The 16,787-nt window shown below is 45.6% G+C and overlaps 1 protein-coding gene across 1 annotated transcript; it reads right to left on the bottom strand.

Annotated features, from left to right (window-relative positions):
- Window positions 1-406: 406 nt before the first annotated feature.
- On the bottom strand, window positions 407-10,197 carry LOC148439595 (uncharacterized). The gene is made up of 6 exons (XM_088464530.1): window positions 10,049-10,197; window positions 8,492-8,683; window positions 7,367-7,445; window positions 6,827-6,924; window positions 6,270-6,666; window positions 407-1,741 (listed from the first exon to the last, which is right to left on the bottom strand). The coding sequence occupies exons 1-6, from the start codon at window positions 10,124-10,126 to the stop codon at window positions 984-986; spliced, it is 1,602 nt and encodes a 533-aa protein (XP_088320656.1). The 5' UTR covers window positions 10,127-10,197; the 3' UTR covers window positions 407-983.
- Window positions 10,198-16,787: the final 6,590 nt, after the last annotated feature.

Below are 16,787 nucleotides of genomic sequence, written 5' to 3'. Positions count from 1 at the left end.
GCTGCAGGGGAGGGAGTGTCTGACTGTGTGACAGTGCTGCAGGGGAGGGAGTGTCTGATTGTGTGACAGTGCTGCAGGGGAGGGAGTGTCTGATTGTGTGACAGTGCTGCAGGGGGGGGGGGAGTGCCTGATTGTGTGACAGTGCTGTAGGGGAGGGAGTGTCTGATTGTGTGACAGTGCTGCAGGGGAGGGAGTGTCTGACTGTGTGACAGTGCTGCAGGGGAGGGAGTGTCTGAATGTGTGACAGTGCTGCAGGGGAGGGAGTGTCTGACTGTGTGACAGAGCTGCAGGGGAGGAAGTGTCTGACTGTGTGACAGTGCTGCAGGGGAGGGAGTGTCTGATTGTGTGACAGTGCTGCAGGGGAGGGAGTGTCTGATTGTGTGACAGTGCTGCAGGGGAGGGAGTGTCTAATTGTGTGACAGTGCTGCAGGGGAGGGAGTGTCTGATTGTGTGACAGTGCTGCAGGGGAGGGAGTGTCTGATTGTGTGAGCCATGTTTTAGGTTAAGCTATTTAGAAAACCCACTTAGTTATTCCACACTTAGTATATTACCACAGTTAGTTGCCCCCTCAGCTAGCTGCCCCCTAAGACTGAATGGTAAGATATAGTCTGGCTGATAAGACACAGGCCTACATCTGAGCCTATTGGTCAGTGGAATGAAATGCAGAGTGATGAGAGGACATACATAGCACTGTGTGTGTGAGTATATAACAGGCAGTGTGCTACTATAATCTATGCTTCACTGATCCCCATCACACACAGGTAATGACAATTACAGCAACTCATTACATCACATACGTATAACATCAGATGTCTGTTCCATTCTGGTCTCCATGACTGTGTAATATATAATTCCCTATTTAAAGTTAGATTGTTGGAAAATGTACCAATGTTTAGTCTACTGATGGCGCTATGTATTGTCCATTCTACTATTGCTGGCACTCAAAATATAAAAGGTTTGCCAAAATATTTGAAGTGTTGGAATTATTTAAAGGATTGTTTTAGGTCTATCAGTTCATGTTTTTTATGTATTATTTGATGTGTAACAAGATTTGATTTCTGTGTAAAACATTTCGCACAATCAGGACATGAAAATGGCCTCTCACCTGTGTGACTTCTCTGATGTGTAATAAGATTTGATTTCAGTGTAAAACATTTCCCACAATCAGGACATGAAAATGGCCTCTCACCTGTGTGACTTCTCTGATGTCTAACAAGATCTGATTTCTCTGTGAAACATTTCCCACACTCAGAGCATGGAAATGGTTTCTCCCCTGTGTGACGTCTCTGATGTTTAACAAGATCTGATTTCAGTGTAAAACATTTCCCACACTCAGGACATGAAAATGGCCTCTCACCTGTGTGACTTCTCTGATGTCTAACAAGATCTGATTTCTCTGTGAAACATTTCCCACACTCAGGACATGAAAATGGCCTCTCACCTGTGTGACGTCTCTGATGTATAACAAGATGTGATTTATTTGTGAAACATTTCCCACAGTCAGCACAGAGAAAGTTTTTATCACCTCTGTGAGCTGTACTGCGTGTAGCAATATTAGAGGTATCAGGGGAACATTCATTATGATTAGAGAAACCAGATGATATATTTGCACTGTGACGTACTGGGTGCAAATTTAGAGTAAAGGAGATGTCTCCTGGAGAAAACTGTCTGATGTTATCTTCTATTTTAAAATATGGACTCAAAATTAAATCTCCCTCCGAGGTCTTGATTGTGCGTCCATCTGTAGGAAATAAAATATATGTATAAAATTCCTACTATTACTAAGTTCTCAATGTTTAGTGGTTTTGTTTCTTTTTGCCAGATTACAAGTAATTGAACATTTACAAAATAACAAAGATGACCCTGGTCTTAAAATAGGAGAACCACATCACCCAGCTCTGACAGCCCTCATCAGTTGGCATTGGGTATTTCATGGACTGTAGGTTTGTGCAGCAATATACTGTGGGTGGGGGGTATAGACAGCAAATAAGGGGTGTATGGTAGTAATGTGCAGCATATACTTTGGGTGAGGGGTATAGACAGCACATAAAGGGGTGTATAGTAGTAATGTGCAGCATATACTGTGGGTGAGGGGTATAGACAGCACATCAAGGGGTGTATAGTAGTAATGTGCAGCATACACTGTGGGTGAGAGGTATAGACAGCACATAAGGGGTGTATAGTAGTAATGTGCAGCACATACTGTGGGTGAGGGGTATAGACAGCACATAAGGGGTGTATAGTAGTAATGTGCAGCATATACTGTGGGTGAGGGGTATAGACAGCACATAAGGGGGTGTATAGTAGTAATGTGCAGCATATACTGTGGGTGGGGGGTATAGACAGCAAATAAGGGGTGTATAGTAGTAATGTGCAGCATTCACTGTGGGTGAGGGGTATAGACAGCACATAAAGGGGTGTATAGTAGTAATGTGCAGCATATACTGTGGGTGAGAGGTATAGACAGCACATAAGGGGGTGTATAGTAGTAATGTGCAGCATATACTGTGGGTGAGGGGTATAGACAGCACATAAGGGGTGTATAGTAGTAATGTGCAGCATACACTGTGGGTGAGGGGTATAGACAGCACATAATGGGGTGTATAGTAGTAATGTGCAGCATATACTGTGGGTGAGAGGTATAGACAGCACAAAAGGGGGTGAATAGTAGTAATGTGCAGCATATACTGTGGGTGAGGGGTATAGACAGCACATAAGGGGATGTATAGTAGTAATGTGCAGCATATACTGTGGGTGAGGGGTATAGACAGCACATAAGGGGTGTATAGTAGTAATGTGCAGAATACACTGTGGGTGAGGGGTATAGACAGCACATAACGGGGTGTATAGTAGTAATGTGCAGCATACACTGTAGGTGAGGGGTATAGACAGCACATAAGGGGGTGTATAGTAGTAATGTGCAGCATACACTGCGGGTGAGGGGTATAGACAGCACATAAGGGGGTGTATAGTAGTACTGTGCAGCATACACTGTGGGTGAGGGGTATAGACAGCACATAAGGGGGTGTATAGTAGTAATGTGCAGCATATACTGTAGGTGAGGGGTATAGACAGCACATAAGGGGGTGTATAGTAGTAATGTACAGCATACACTGTAGGTGAGGGGTATAGACAGCTCATAAGGGGTGTATAGTAGTAATGTACACCATATACTGTGGGTGAGGGGTATAGACAGCAGATAAGGGGGTGTATAGTAGTACTGTGCAGCATATACTGTGGGTGAGGGGTATAGACAGCACATAAGGGGGTGTATAGTAGTAATGTGCAGCATATACTGTGGGTGAGGGGTATAGACAGCACATAAGGGGTGTATAGTAGTAATGTGCAGCATATACTGTAGATGAGGGGTATAGACAGCACATAAGGGGATGTATAGTAGTAATGTACAGCATATACTGTGGGTGAGGGGTATAGGCAGCACATAAGGGGGTGTATAGTAGTAATGTGCAGCATATACTGTAGGTGAGAGGTATAGACAGCACATAAGGGGGTGTATAGTAGTACTGTGCAGCATATACTGTGGGTGAGGGGTATAGACAGCACATAAGGGGGTGTATAGTAGTAATGTGCAGTATATACTGTGGGTGATGGGTATAGGCAGCACATAAGGGGGTGTATAGTAGTAATGTGCAGCATATACTGTAGGTGAGGGGTATAGACAGCACATGAGGGGGTGTATAGCAGTAATGTGCAGCATATTCTGTGGGTGATGGGTATAGACAGCACATAAGGGGGTATATAGTAGTAATGTGCAGCATATACTGTAGGTGAGGGGTATAGACAGCACATAAGGGGGTGTATAGTAGTAATGTGTACAGTTAGGCTGTCATGTTGTGTATATGTGCCATTACCAGGTGACATATGAAAGGTATTAGAGGAAGTCTATCTGTGGCCGTGTCCTCTGTCTGTCTCTGAGGCAGGAAGAACAGAACAGCTGGAGGGTGCGGGATGTCACATATGACGAGGAGATAACTAGACGAGGGACCACTCATTATCATAGATCCCCCTCATTACCAATCCTCTGAGTCCCATTGTCCTATCCCGGTAACACTCAGACACTAAGGCACTCACACCACAGGGGGTAACTTGAAATCAGGGAGAGTGTACATCACACCCAACCCCCCTGCAGGGATACCCAATACCAGGGGACACACTAATGAGTTACCTACACAGGGGTTTACACCTACATTGTGGGTAGTGAGCTGTATTACAAGGACAGGACAGGAGGGGGTTGGGGCTCAGTACTGCGTAACGTCCTCTGGGGTGTGGAGTTTAGTCTCCTACAAAGAGATACTGGAGAGTGGAGCTTTGTCTCCTACCAGCAGGACGGTATTACAGGATGGTACAGTGGGAAGAAGTCCCGGCCTTGGTGGTGTTAGGCTGCTGGACTATGGATCTCCTCACACTTCTGCAGAACATTGCACCTGAGAGTTGTGTCACTGGATGGACATACAGGAGGTGATTGCAGTGACTGACATCAGTCAGTACTTGGGTTGTGGGCTGCTGCCCCCTGCCAGGTACATTGTGTGGGTAACATCTGATCTAGGGGACTGAAGATTAACATGGCAACTGCTTTAGGTACCACTTAGTATGATGTACTGTATTGTATTACTACCATAACACACAATAAAGATATAATTCTCTGTTGTCCTGTCTGTGCGATCCATGAACTGTAATATTATGTAGGTGTACGTAATAAGCTAAGTCTCAATACCCAGGTAACTAACACCAGCACATTGTATAGAGAGTGTGAGGGGGATGAGACTGATCAGACCTCTGGGCTGGTAACACACAGTGACATGATGTGAGGGGGGAGAGCAGGAGTATAATAGGGGCTGATGGCTCCTGATGTATGAGATACACCAGAGTGTGGGGAGGAGACTGGTCAGATCTCTGGGCTGGTAACACACAGTGACATGATGTGAGGAGGAGAGCAGGAGTATAATAGGGGCTGATGGCTCCTGATGTATGAGATACACCAGAGAGTGTGGGGAGGAGACTGGTCAGATCTCTGGGCTGGTAACACACAGTGACATGATGTGAGGGGGGAGAGCAGGAATATAATAGGGGCTTATGGCTCCTGATGTATGAGATACACCAGAGAGTGTGGGGAGGAGACTGGTCAGATCTCTGGGCTGCTAACACACAGTGGCATGATGTGAGGAGGAGAGCAGGAGTATAATAGGGGCTGATGGCTCCTGATGTATGAGATACACCAGAGAGTGTGGGGAGGAGACTGGTCATAACTCTGGGCTGGTAATACACAGTGACATGATGTGAGGGGGAGAGCAGGAATATAATAGGGGCTGATGGCTCCTGATGTATGAGATACACCAGAGAGTGTGGGGAGGAGACTGGTCAGATCTCTGGGCTGGTAATACACAGTGACATGATGTGAGGGGGAGAGCAGGAGTATAATAGGGGCTGATGGCTCCTGATGTATGAGATACACCAGAGAGTGTGGGGAGGAGACTGGTCAGATCTCTGGGCTGCTAACACACAGTGGCATGATGTGAGGAGGAGAGCAGGAGTATAATAGGGGCTGATGGCTCCTGATGTATGAGATATACCAGAGTGTGGGGATAAGACTGGTCAGATCTCTGGGCTGGTAATACACAGTGACATGATGTGAGGGGAAAAGCAGGAGTATAATAGGGGCTGATGGCTCTTGATGTATGAGATACACCAGAGAGTGTGGGGAGGAGACTGGTCAGATCTCTGGGCTGGTAACACACAGTGACATGATGTGAGGGGGAGAGCAGGAGTATAATAGGGGCTGATGGCTCCTGATGTATGAGATACACCAGAGAGTGTGAGGAGAAGACTGGTCAGATCTCTGGGCTGGTAACACACAGTGACATGATGTGAGGGGGAGAGCAGGAGTATAATAGGGGCTGATGGCTCCTGATGTATGAGATACACCAGAGAGTGTGGGGAGGAGACTGGGCAGAAGTCTGGGCTTCTATCACACAGTGACATGATGTGAGGGGGGAGAGCAGGAGTATAATAGGGAATGATGGCTCCTGATGTATGAGATACACCAGAGAGTGTGAGGAGGAGACTGATCAGATCTCTGGGCTGGTAACACACAGTGACATGATGTGAGGGGGAGAGCAGGAGTATAATAGGGAAGGATGGCTCCTGACTCCGCCACTGGACAGATACATTTCCCTCATTAGTTTGTACTGTTGTAGTGATTGAGCAAGAAGCATATATGACTCTTTTCTGAGTAAGTGTTTATTAATCACCTGTGCTGATATCTGTAGGGATTTCCTCCTCCTTACACTGCTGATCACCCATCACATACATCTCTTTTCCCTCTATATCTTCTGCCTTCATATCAGTCACATATGTCTCTTCTTCTCCCTCTGTATCTTCTGCCTTCATATCAGTCACATACGTCTCTTCTTCTCCCTCTGTATCTTCTGCCTTCATATCAGTCACATACGTCTCTTCTTCTCCCTCTGTATCTTGTGCCTTCATATCAGTCACATACGTTTCTTCTTCTCCCTCTATATCTTCTGCCTTTATATCAGTCACATACGTCTCTTCTTCTCCCTCTATATCTTCTGCCTTTATATCAGTCACATACGTCTCTTCTTCTCCCTCTATATCTTCCGCCTTTATATTAGCCAGACTTTCACCCTAAGTAACCCACAAAACAATAAAATAACAGTTTTAGAAATGTCAGATTTCATTAAAATTACATTAATTAGAAGAATTCTGGTTAATAAGACACACACAGCTTCCTACAGCTCATATAAAGACACTTTGGTATATTGGTGAGACCCTAAATCCCACCTACCTGATACTCCTGTGGGATCCTGTGATTCTCCTCTGTACAATCCTGTGAATAAAGCGGACGGGGACATCTCTCTGGGGTATTTCTGTTACTGGGTCCATCTGTAGGAGACACACAGTGACTGAGGGCCTGATTCAGCTTTGGGAATAAAGTGAGAAAGAGCACGTAACTGTGTACCAGTACAATCCAAGTTGCAATGCAAGGGGTGCAAATACATACATTATTTTGCATGTAGGGTAAATACTAGCTGCTTTTGCAAGTAGCCCACACATACTGCACAGCTTTATTTTTACACTGCAATTTAGATGTCAGTTTGGACACCTCCCTCCCAACTCTAAATCTCTCTGCTCATTATACATCTGCCCCACCTGCAGTGCAGCATGGTTTCACCAAGATGATCAGTTACGTGCTAATTCTCACTCTGTTCCCAAAGCTGAATCAGGCCTTGAGTACATTGTATATATGTGATTATCAGATGATGTGTGTATATAGGGGTCCCCACACCTGCTCTCCCCTGTACAATAAATTACAGTCTCCTCTTACCCAGTGATGTGAGGGGCCGGTGATTCTCCATCATCACATCCTTGTACAGACCCCTGTGTTCCTCTATATACTCCCCCTCCTGCATGGAGACATAGACAGTGACATCCTGACACCTTATAGGAACGTGACACACACAACGATACAGTCATCACCCAGACACATCCCCTGGTGTTACTGTATAATGTCCCATTCCCAGCAGTCACCTCTCCAGTCATCACCCAGACACATCCCCTGGTGTTACTGTATAATGTCCCATTCCCAGCAGTCACCTCTCCAGTCATCACCCAGACACATCCCCTGGTGTTACTGTACAATGTCCCATTCCCAGCAGTCACCTCTCCAGTCATCACCCAGACACATCCCCTGGTGTTACTGTACAATGTCCCATTCCCAGCAGTCACCTCTCCAGTCATCACCATGACACATCCCCTGGTGTTACTGTATAATGTTCCATTCCCAGCAGTCACCTCTCCAGTCATCACCATGACACATCCCCTGGTGTTACTGTATAACGTGCCATTCCCAGCAGTCACCTCTCCGGTCATCACCCAGAGATATCCCCTGGTGTTAATGTATAATGTCCCATTCCCAGCAGCCACCTCTCCGGTCATCACCAGACACGTCCCCTGGTGTTACTGTATAATGTCCCATTCCCAGCAGTCACCTCTCCAGTCATCACCAGACACGTCCCTTGGTGTTACTGTATACTGTCCCATTCCCAGCAGTCACCTCTCCGGTCATCACCCAGACACATCCCCTGGTGTTACTGTATAATGTCCCATTCCCAGCAGTCACCTCTCCAGTCATCACCCAGACACGTCCCCTGGTGTTACTGTATAATGTCCCATTCCCAGCAGTCACCTCTCCAGTCATCACCCAGACACGTCCCCTGGTGTTACTGTATAATGTCCCATTCCCAGCAGTCACCTCTCCAGTCATCACCCAGACACATCCCCTGGTGTTACTGTATAATGTCCCATTCCCAGCAGTCACCTCTCCAGTCATCACCCAGACACGTCCCCTGGTGTTACTGTATAATGTCCCATTCCCAGCAGTCACCTCTCCAGTCATCACCCAGACACGTCCCCTGGTGTTACTGTATAATGTCCCATTCCCAGCAGTCACCTCTCCAGTCAGCAGGTGAATGTTATTGTTGATGAGTTCCAGCATCTTCTGGTCATTGTGTCTCTCATGTATCAGTGAGTGAGGTGGAGGCACCATGATGGGGCTCTGGGCCCTGCTCAGTCCTCCTGACACACGGGGACGGCTGTTGGGAGTCTCATGCTCACCGGATTTCTTCTTCACTACTGTGTAATCCTGTGTATTGGGGGAGACATCAATGAGGAGGTCAATTAAACTCCATCTAAATGGGGCTGTTTATTTAGATGATCACTTTGCATTATATACAAGAAGACTCTATTTCACTAAAGCAAGTATAACAATCTCCTATATACAAGAAAATGTAGAGTATATAGTATCTCCTGCAGCTCCAACAACTTTGTGTCAGTGACAGAAAGAAAACAACATACTGCGGCCATATAATTCCCAACTCCAGTGAGGACTGTGGGACTGATACTAATATCTGAGACCAGCTCCCTGCTGCTTGCTTAATAATATAGATATAAGTGATGTCACTGTGACACTCCCAGATCCCCTCACCTCCCCAGTCATGTCTCTGTATTATTACTATAGATATAAGTGATGTCACTGGGATACTCCCAGATCCCCTCACCTCGCCAGTCATGTCCCTGTATTATTACTATAGATATAAGTGATGTCACTGTGACACTCCCAGATCCCCTCACCTCGCCAGTCATGTCTCTGTATTATTACTATAGATATAAGTGATGTCACCGTGACAACCCCAGATCCCCTCACCTCCCCAGTCATGTCCCTGTATTATTACTATAGATATAAGTGATGTCACTGTGACACTCCCAGATCCCCTCACCTCCCCAGTCATGTCCCTGTATTATTACTATAGATATAAATGATGTCACTGTGACACTCACAGATCCCCTCACCTCCCCTGTCATGTCCCTGTATTATTACTATAGATATAAGTGATGTCACTGTGACACTCCCAGACCCTCTCACCTCCCCAGTCATGTCCATGTATTATTACTATAGATATAAGTGACGTCACTGTGACAGTCCCAGATCCTCCTCACCTCCCCAGTCATGTCCCTGTATTATTACTATAGATATAAGTGATGTCACTGTGATACTCCCAGATCCCCTCACCTCGCCAGTCATGTCTCTGTATTATTACTATAGATATAAGTGATGTCACCGTGACACCCCCAGATCCCCTCACCTCCCCAGTCATGTCCCTGTATTATTACTATAGATATAAGTGATGTCACTGTGACACTCCCAGATCCCCTCACCTCCCCAGTCATGTCCCTGTATTATTACTATAGATATAAATGATGTCACTGTGACACTCACAGATCCCCTCACCTCCCCTGTCATGTCCCTGTATTATTACTATAGATATAAGTGATGTCACTGTGACACTCCCAGACCCTCTCACCTCCCCAGTCATGTCCCTGTATTATTACTATAGATATAAGTGATGTCACTGTGACATCCCCAGACCCTCTCACCTCCCCAGTCATGTCCCTGTATTATTACTATAGATATAAGTGATGTCACTGTGACACTCCCAGGCCCTCTCACCTCCCCAGTAAGCAGGTAGATGATCTCCAGGGTGAGATGTAAGATCCTCTCAGTCCTGTGACTCTCGTCCTTGTCCATCCTCAGTGAATCAGAGATTATATAGAATGTGTAATAAAGAGTAATAAAGACTCTGGTTCCTCACAGCAGGACTGTCTAGGAATATATAAAGTAAGTATAATAGACATCACAGAGAACACACATAACACAGTCAGACATATTACTCTGAGTGACCAGTAAGTCTCCCCTTTCCCCCCAGCCATAGAGCCCTGGTCAGTGTCTGTCAGAGGTTCCTGTGACCCAGCCCCATAAGGCTCCTCAGAGGCCATCACACAACGCTGTACTGTATAAGGTTACACCAATGCTCCTCTCCTGGCCGGGGGTCTTATTGCTCCCAGACACATATTTGGTGCAATTTGCTCCACGTGAATCTTTTACAAACACATGAATTAGGGATGTTGGGATTTTTTACTTTTGTTTTAAATTTATTCCAGAAACTGAGAGAATCTGTGACTATACTGAGGTCATACAGATAACAGGGGTGTGAGGGGAGAGTACACAGGAGAGCAGAAGGGGTGCAGATATGGGGAGAGGGAAAGTAACGTAGGAATACAGAGCACACAACAAAGGGTGTAACAGCTGTACAGGCCACTCCCTTGTATAATAGGACACCACGGGCTGCTCCCCCTGTATAAGGCAACTCAGGCCACTCCCCCTGTATAGAACAACAACATAGGATGTTCCCCCTGAATAGTAAAGAGAAACAGGCCATAATAGGCACCACAGGCTGCTCTCCCTGTACAGTAGGACACCGCAGTCTGCTCCCACTGTATAGTAGGACACCACAGGCCACTTGTTCAGTATAGTAGGACACCACAGGACACTCCCCCTGTATAGTAGGACACTACAGGTCACTCCCCTGGTATATAAGGACACCACAGGCCGCTCTCCCTGTATAGGACACCAAAGGCTGCTCCTCCTGTATAGTAGGATACACTGCAGGCTGCTCTAACTGTATAATAGGACACCGCAGTCCGCTCCACATGTAAAGTAGGACACCGCAGGCCACTCCCAGTGTATAGTAGGACACCACAGACCACTCGACCAGTATAGTAGGGCAACACAGGCCACTTCCCCTGTATGGTAGGACACCACAGGCCACTCCCCCTGTATAGAAGAGTGCAACAAGCTGATACCGCTGTATAGGAAGGCATGACAGGTTGCTCCCCCTGTATGGTAGGACAACACAGGATGCTCCCCCTGTATAGTAGAGTGCAACAGGCCGCTTCCCCTGTATAGTAAGATACCACTGGATGCTCCCCCTGTATAGTAGGACACTACAGACTGCTCCCCCTGTATAAGACACCACAGGCTGCTGTCCCTGTATAGCAGGACACAACAGGCCGCTCTTCCTGTATAGTAGGACATCACAGGCCACTCCCCCTGTATAGTATTGGACAAATCATGCCAATCCCCCTGTGCAGTAGGACAATGCAGGCTGCTACCACTGTATAGAACACCACAGGCTGCTCTCCCTGTATAGTAGGACACCACCGGAAGCTCCACCTATATAGTGTAGGACACCACAGGCCACTCCCTCTGTACAGTAAGATGCGATTACCTTCTTCTGTTTGACAATGCAAGGTTGCATTTTTCGCGCTTGAGTTAAAAAACTGTTCCGTCAAGTCCTTTCTCCCTTATATAATAATACTACCACATATAAGTGTGTGGTGAGATCTGTTTTTCCACGCTGAAGTATCACTAAACAGTCCCCTCTTCTCTTTATATTATTACAACATATCAGTCTGTGGTAACAGCTGATTTAATCCCCCTTATATATCACTGTAGTCCCTTATCCTCTAAATATTAATAATATAGCGTTCTGGCTAGGCTGTTTTAGTGGGTGACCTGCCCGATTTCAAAGGGCAGAATGCACCCTGCCCCTTTTGCGGCGCCCTGTTGGCAAACCGCTAAAACAACATGCCGGGTGGTGACCCCACCTGCGGACTGCAGTGCCCCTCGGGTGGGAAAAATTGCGGTGCAGTGCTCACCACTGGTGAATATTCACAGAGAAGGGAGAGCTTGGGGGCAGCCTAACTGGGTCCCCAAGAGTGATGAACAGGGGGCGAATCATGCCCACTTTGCAGACGAGCGCTCAAGTGCCATACCCCTTGCCGAACCTAGAATGAACACTAATAATACCACATATCAGTATGTGCTGGGAGCTGTGTTATTCCCCCTCATATATCACTGTACAGACCCCTCCCTATATAATAATACCACATAGTGTGTGCTGGGAGCTTTGTTATTCCCCCTCATATATCACTGTACAGTCCCCTCTTCCCTATATAATAATAATACCACATATCAGTGTGTGCTGGGAGCTGTGTTATTCCTCCTCATATATCACTTTACGGTCCCCTCCCCCTATATAATAATACCACATATCAGTGTGTGCTGGGAGCTGTGTTATTCCCCCTCATAATATCACTGTACAGTCCCCTCCCCTATATAATAATATCACATATCAGTGTGTGTTGGGAGCTGTGTTATTCCTCCTCATATATCACTGTACGGTCCCCTCCCCCTATATAATAATAATACCACATAGTGTGTGCTGGGAGCTTTGTTATTCCCCCTCATATATCACTGTACAGTCCCCTCTTCCCTATATAATAATACCACATATCAGTGTGTGCTGGGAGCTGTGTTATTCCTCCTCATATATCACTGTACGGTCCCCTCCCCCTATATAATACCACATAGTGTGTGCTGGAAGCTGTAATATTTCCCCTCATACAGATCTGCCCAGCTATTTTGTTGCTCATGGCATGGCGTGAGTCGCGCCATGGACTTGTGGCGTGCAGGCCTCTGAGTCGCGCCATGGACTTGTTGAATACTGTGGTATTCTTCAACGAAGGATATGCTACAGCATGTAATTCAGTGCTTACCCGCTGGGTGGCGAGTGCTCCACTTTTGTAATTGCATGTAATACAGTGCTTAACCGCTGGGTGGCGAGTGCTCCACTGTTGTACTGTAATTTGTACTGAATGCCTTGTACAGAATGCCATACTGTTAAACTTACAGTAAATTGGATGGATATCACATTCACAGCATTTGCATGTACGCACAACCCATACTGTATTTTTAATGTCACATAATATACATACTGTATACAGTATATAGTACTGTACCATACAGTGAGATCTTATAACAGGATGCAAATCACTGCACATACTGTATTATACATACGGTACGGTGCAGTATCTGAATAGTAGAGAAGTTGCCCGAGTTGTTGTCACGGTATAACCGATACTGTAGATTAATGAGATGCATGCACAGCTTTCACTGAGATGGGATGAATTACAGTATGACAATTTTTTTATTTTTATTAAAAACAGCAGCCGGAGGAGTGCACAAGGATGAGGCCGCTCTGTGCGGTTCACTGTAGCTGTCGTGTGGGCTAGTGGTTAGGTGATCACTTTGGTAGAATTATGGTCCCAGGTTCGATCCCTGGAAAAGAATATACTGTACCTTACCGTATATTTTTTTTATTGTCACTGTCGGCTCTGGACACTATAGTGAAACTACTGTACTTTAGTAGTGTTTTACTGTACGTGTTGTTGTTTAAAAGGCTGCTTAAAAGTAAGACATTACAAACTGATTGTGTTTAAATAGTGCAAAACTTTCATCAATGTCTGCGCTGTGGTGGCTGTCTGCTTCGAGGGGTTGCAATGGGATTTCATGCGCATGCCCAGTGGAGGGTTAACAATGGGATCGGTAGTTTGCAAAACGCAAACATGCGACAGCGTAGATGCGGTCTCAGCCTTACGCACCATGGCTACGTCCCTTGGACTGTGTCTGAGAGTGGTTTCCTACTGTGAGAGAGCGCTCTGTGTTCAAAGCTGACTGTGCGTTTGAAACGCAAAATAGCATTGCATAGCAAACTTATGACATTGGTGATGCTGCTCCGACCATGCACACTAAGTACGGTAGTAGTGGGATCTGTATGAGAGAGAGCTCTCTGTATTACACGTTTGGCGCTATGGTGGCTGTCAGCCATCTGCGATGGATTAGAAATGGAGGGGGGTACAATGGGATCTGTGGCGCCAAGCCATACGCCATGTAGCGCTATGCCATCACTGAGCATGCGCAGTTGGCTGTATTACTGCAGTCGGTACAAGTACTGTATGCTGTTGAATTTCCATCTCTGGCGGACGCATGCCCAGTAGGAGGGTTGCGATGGGATTTCTGGCGCATGCCCAGTGGGGTCGAGAGTCATACACAGTGCGCATCAGGTCCCTTCCCCCAAAGCAAGCAAGAGCCTCACCTTACCATAATAAAGGAAGCTTTGTTAATCCATTTACTGTAAGCAGTCAGCTCTGCCCTAGTGTCCTGAAAAGTGCTACGAATTGTGACCATTGCTAAGGACACCATCCCCCGTCTGCTAGGACAACTAGTGTGCCACAGAATAGTGATTTCATAACTGCAGAAACTGCTAGTGAATCTACTGTCTAGAATGAGAGACAGGGCTCTGCATCACAAACTGTGCTCCCAAAATGCAAAACGCAAACATGCGACAGCGTAGATGCGGTCTCAGCCTTACGCACCATGGCTACGTCCCTTGGACTGTGTCTGACAGTGGTTTCCGACTGTGAGAGCGCTCTGTGTTCAAAGCTGACTGTGCGTTTGAAACGCAAAATAGCGTTGCATAGCAAACTTATGACATTGGTGATGCTGCTCCGACCATGCACACTAAGTACGGTAGTAGTGGGATCTGTATGAGAGAGAGCTCTCTGTATTACACGTTTGGCGCTATGGTGGCTGTCAGCCATCTGCGATGGATTAGAAATGGAGGGGGGTACAATGGGATCTGTGGCTCCAAGCCATACGCCATTTTAGTTTCAGTCGCAATATTGCTGTGTTTATCGTCCTGCTGCCTCGGTATGCCCCGTCCTTCACCCATCCCCGTAGAGGCTTATTTGTGAATCCAGTAACTATCACATACAGACACCGATCGTTCCTAGCCTCCCGTTGCCCCTCATAGTTTCCCGTGAGTGACCGTCCTGTCCCCGCCGCCATCTTGTTTTGCTCGGCGGCCATTTTAGTTTCAGTCGCAATATTGCTGTGTTTATTGTCCTGTTTGTCTCCTTCATACGGTAGATGCATATTTGCGTATTTAGGGGCATACTGTATGAAAGCTTGATGTGAGATTAAATTGGGAAATATATATCACTAATTAGCTCAAAACTATCTTTTATTAAACACAGCCTGCAAAATGAAATTTACTAGTACAGTACAGTATATACCGGTGTACACATGTTACGGCTGATGTACAGTAAGAATGTAATACCCCCGTGTTTAAGATACTGAACATTAAATTATGTACTGTATACTGTACTCAGTCTGTATACTCAGCAACAGTACTGTAACGTATTTCTCTTGTTCTTTACACAGATTTTGTCGTCAAACATGGCAAAAATCAGCAAAGCCATCAGCAAGATAATTGCAAGCATGAAAAAAGAACGCAAAACAACACGACAGATCCAGGCCTGGCTGAAAGAATGTGGTGTTCTTGTTAGTTTACAGACTGTGCGCTATCATGCATTTGAGAGAACGCGGACCAGATATAGATTTCCTTCAAAATGCACATGGTAGGTACTTTACATCAACCTTTTTTCATTACACTATACTGTATGTTGCTAGATTGCTACTGTATTGTGTTCCAATTTCAACACTAACTGTCCAATAATTGCTATATGCTCTGTATGTGTTCTACCGTAGGAGCGTCAAAAAGATTATGCACAAATTGAGTTGTGAGGATGATGAGCGTACAGCTTTACAAATCCAGCGTATTCTAAAAGCAGAATGTGACCTGGACATCTCCTGTTCCAGCATCAAACGGATGCGTAAGGAACTGGGATGGAGTTTTGGCCCTACAAGGTACTGTACATACTGTAAAATATATATATACTGTATATTAATAATGCACTGATTTTACATGACAGTAAACTAAAACTTGTTTTTATTCCACAGGATAAATCCCATGATAAGGGATGTTAATAAAGTAAAGAGAGTTGAACAAGCACGACAGTGGATAGAGAGTGGAGAGAATTTTAATTACGTAATTTTCACAGATGAAACTTCCGTTTCTCTCGAGAGGTTCTCAAGACTGTCCTTCCGACACCGTGCACATCTCTCACTTAAATCACGTCCGAAGCATCCATTAAAGGTCCATGTATGGGGAGGTATATCTCGTTGGGGTGCAGGACCGATCTATATTTTTGAAGGTGCAGTACAGTAATGTTTGTTGTAAAAATTATTTACAGTCCTGTACAGTGTACGCTTGTTACTGACAATTTCTCATCTCTTTAGGGATCATGGATAAGACCTTCTTCCAAGAAAAAATAGTAGATTGCTGTATGGTGCCATTTGTGAGAAAATGCTTTCCATCAGGACATCGATTATTCCAGGATAATGATCCCAAACATTCGGCTTCAGCAAAATTCATGGAAGAGAGAGGGATAAATTGGGAACGCACACCACCAGAGTGAGTATTGTCCTATAGTACTGTATTAACTGTTTATTGTATCAAAAAGTATGTACTGTACAGTACCGAGCAGTAATTATTCTAGTACACTTTTTACTAAAGTACAGTACTCTGTGACTGAATATTTTTTTTTTACTTTCCTGTAGGTCACCGGACATGAATCCCATTGAAATGGTCTGGGCCCAGTTGAAG

The sequence above is a fragment of the Taudactylus pleione genome, unplaced genomic scaffold (assembly GCF_031769625.1).
Source record: "Taudactylus pleione unplaced genomic scaffold, aTauple2 ptg001676l, whole genome shotgun sequence".
NCBI lineage: Eukaryota > Metazoa > Chordata > Amphibia > Anura > Myobatrachidae > Taudactylus > Taudactylus pleione.
This window is presented reverse-complemented; position numbering and strand designations above follow the sequence as displayed.

Bases quoted from the DNA above. Each gene is read 5' to 3' on its own strand.
- LOC148439595 (XM_088464530.1), bottom strand. From the start codon at position 10,126: ATGGACAAGGACGAGAGTCACAGGACTGAGAGGATCTTACATCTCACC. The intron at 6,925-7,366 runs GTAAGAGGAGAC...TGTCTCCTACAG, and splicing joins CCGGCCCCTCACATCACTGG to ATGGACCCAGTAACAGAAAT. The intron at 6,667-6,826 runs GTAGGTGGGATT...TGGGTTACTTAG, and splicing joins GGATCCCACAGGAGTATCAG to GGTGAAAGTCTGGCTAATAT.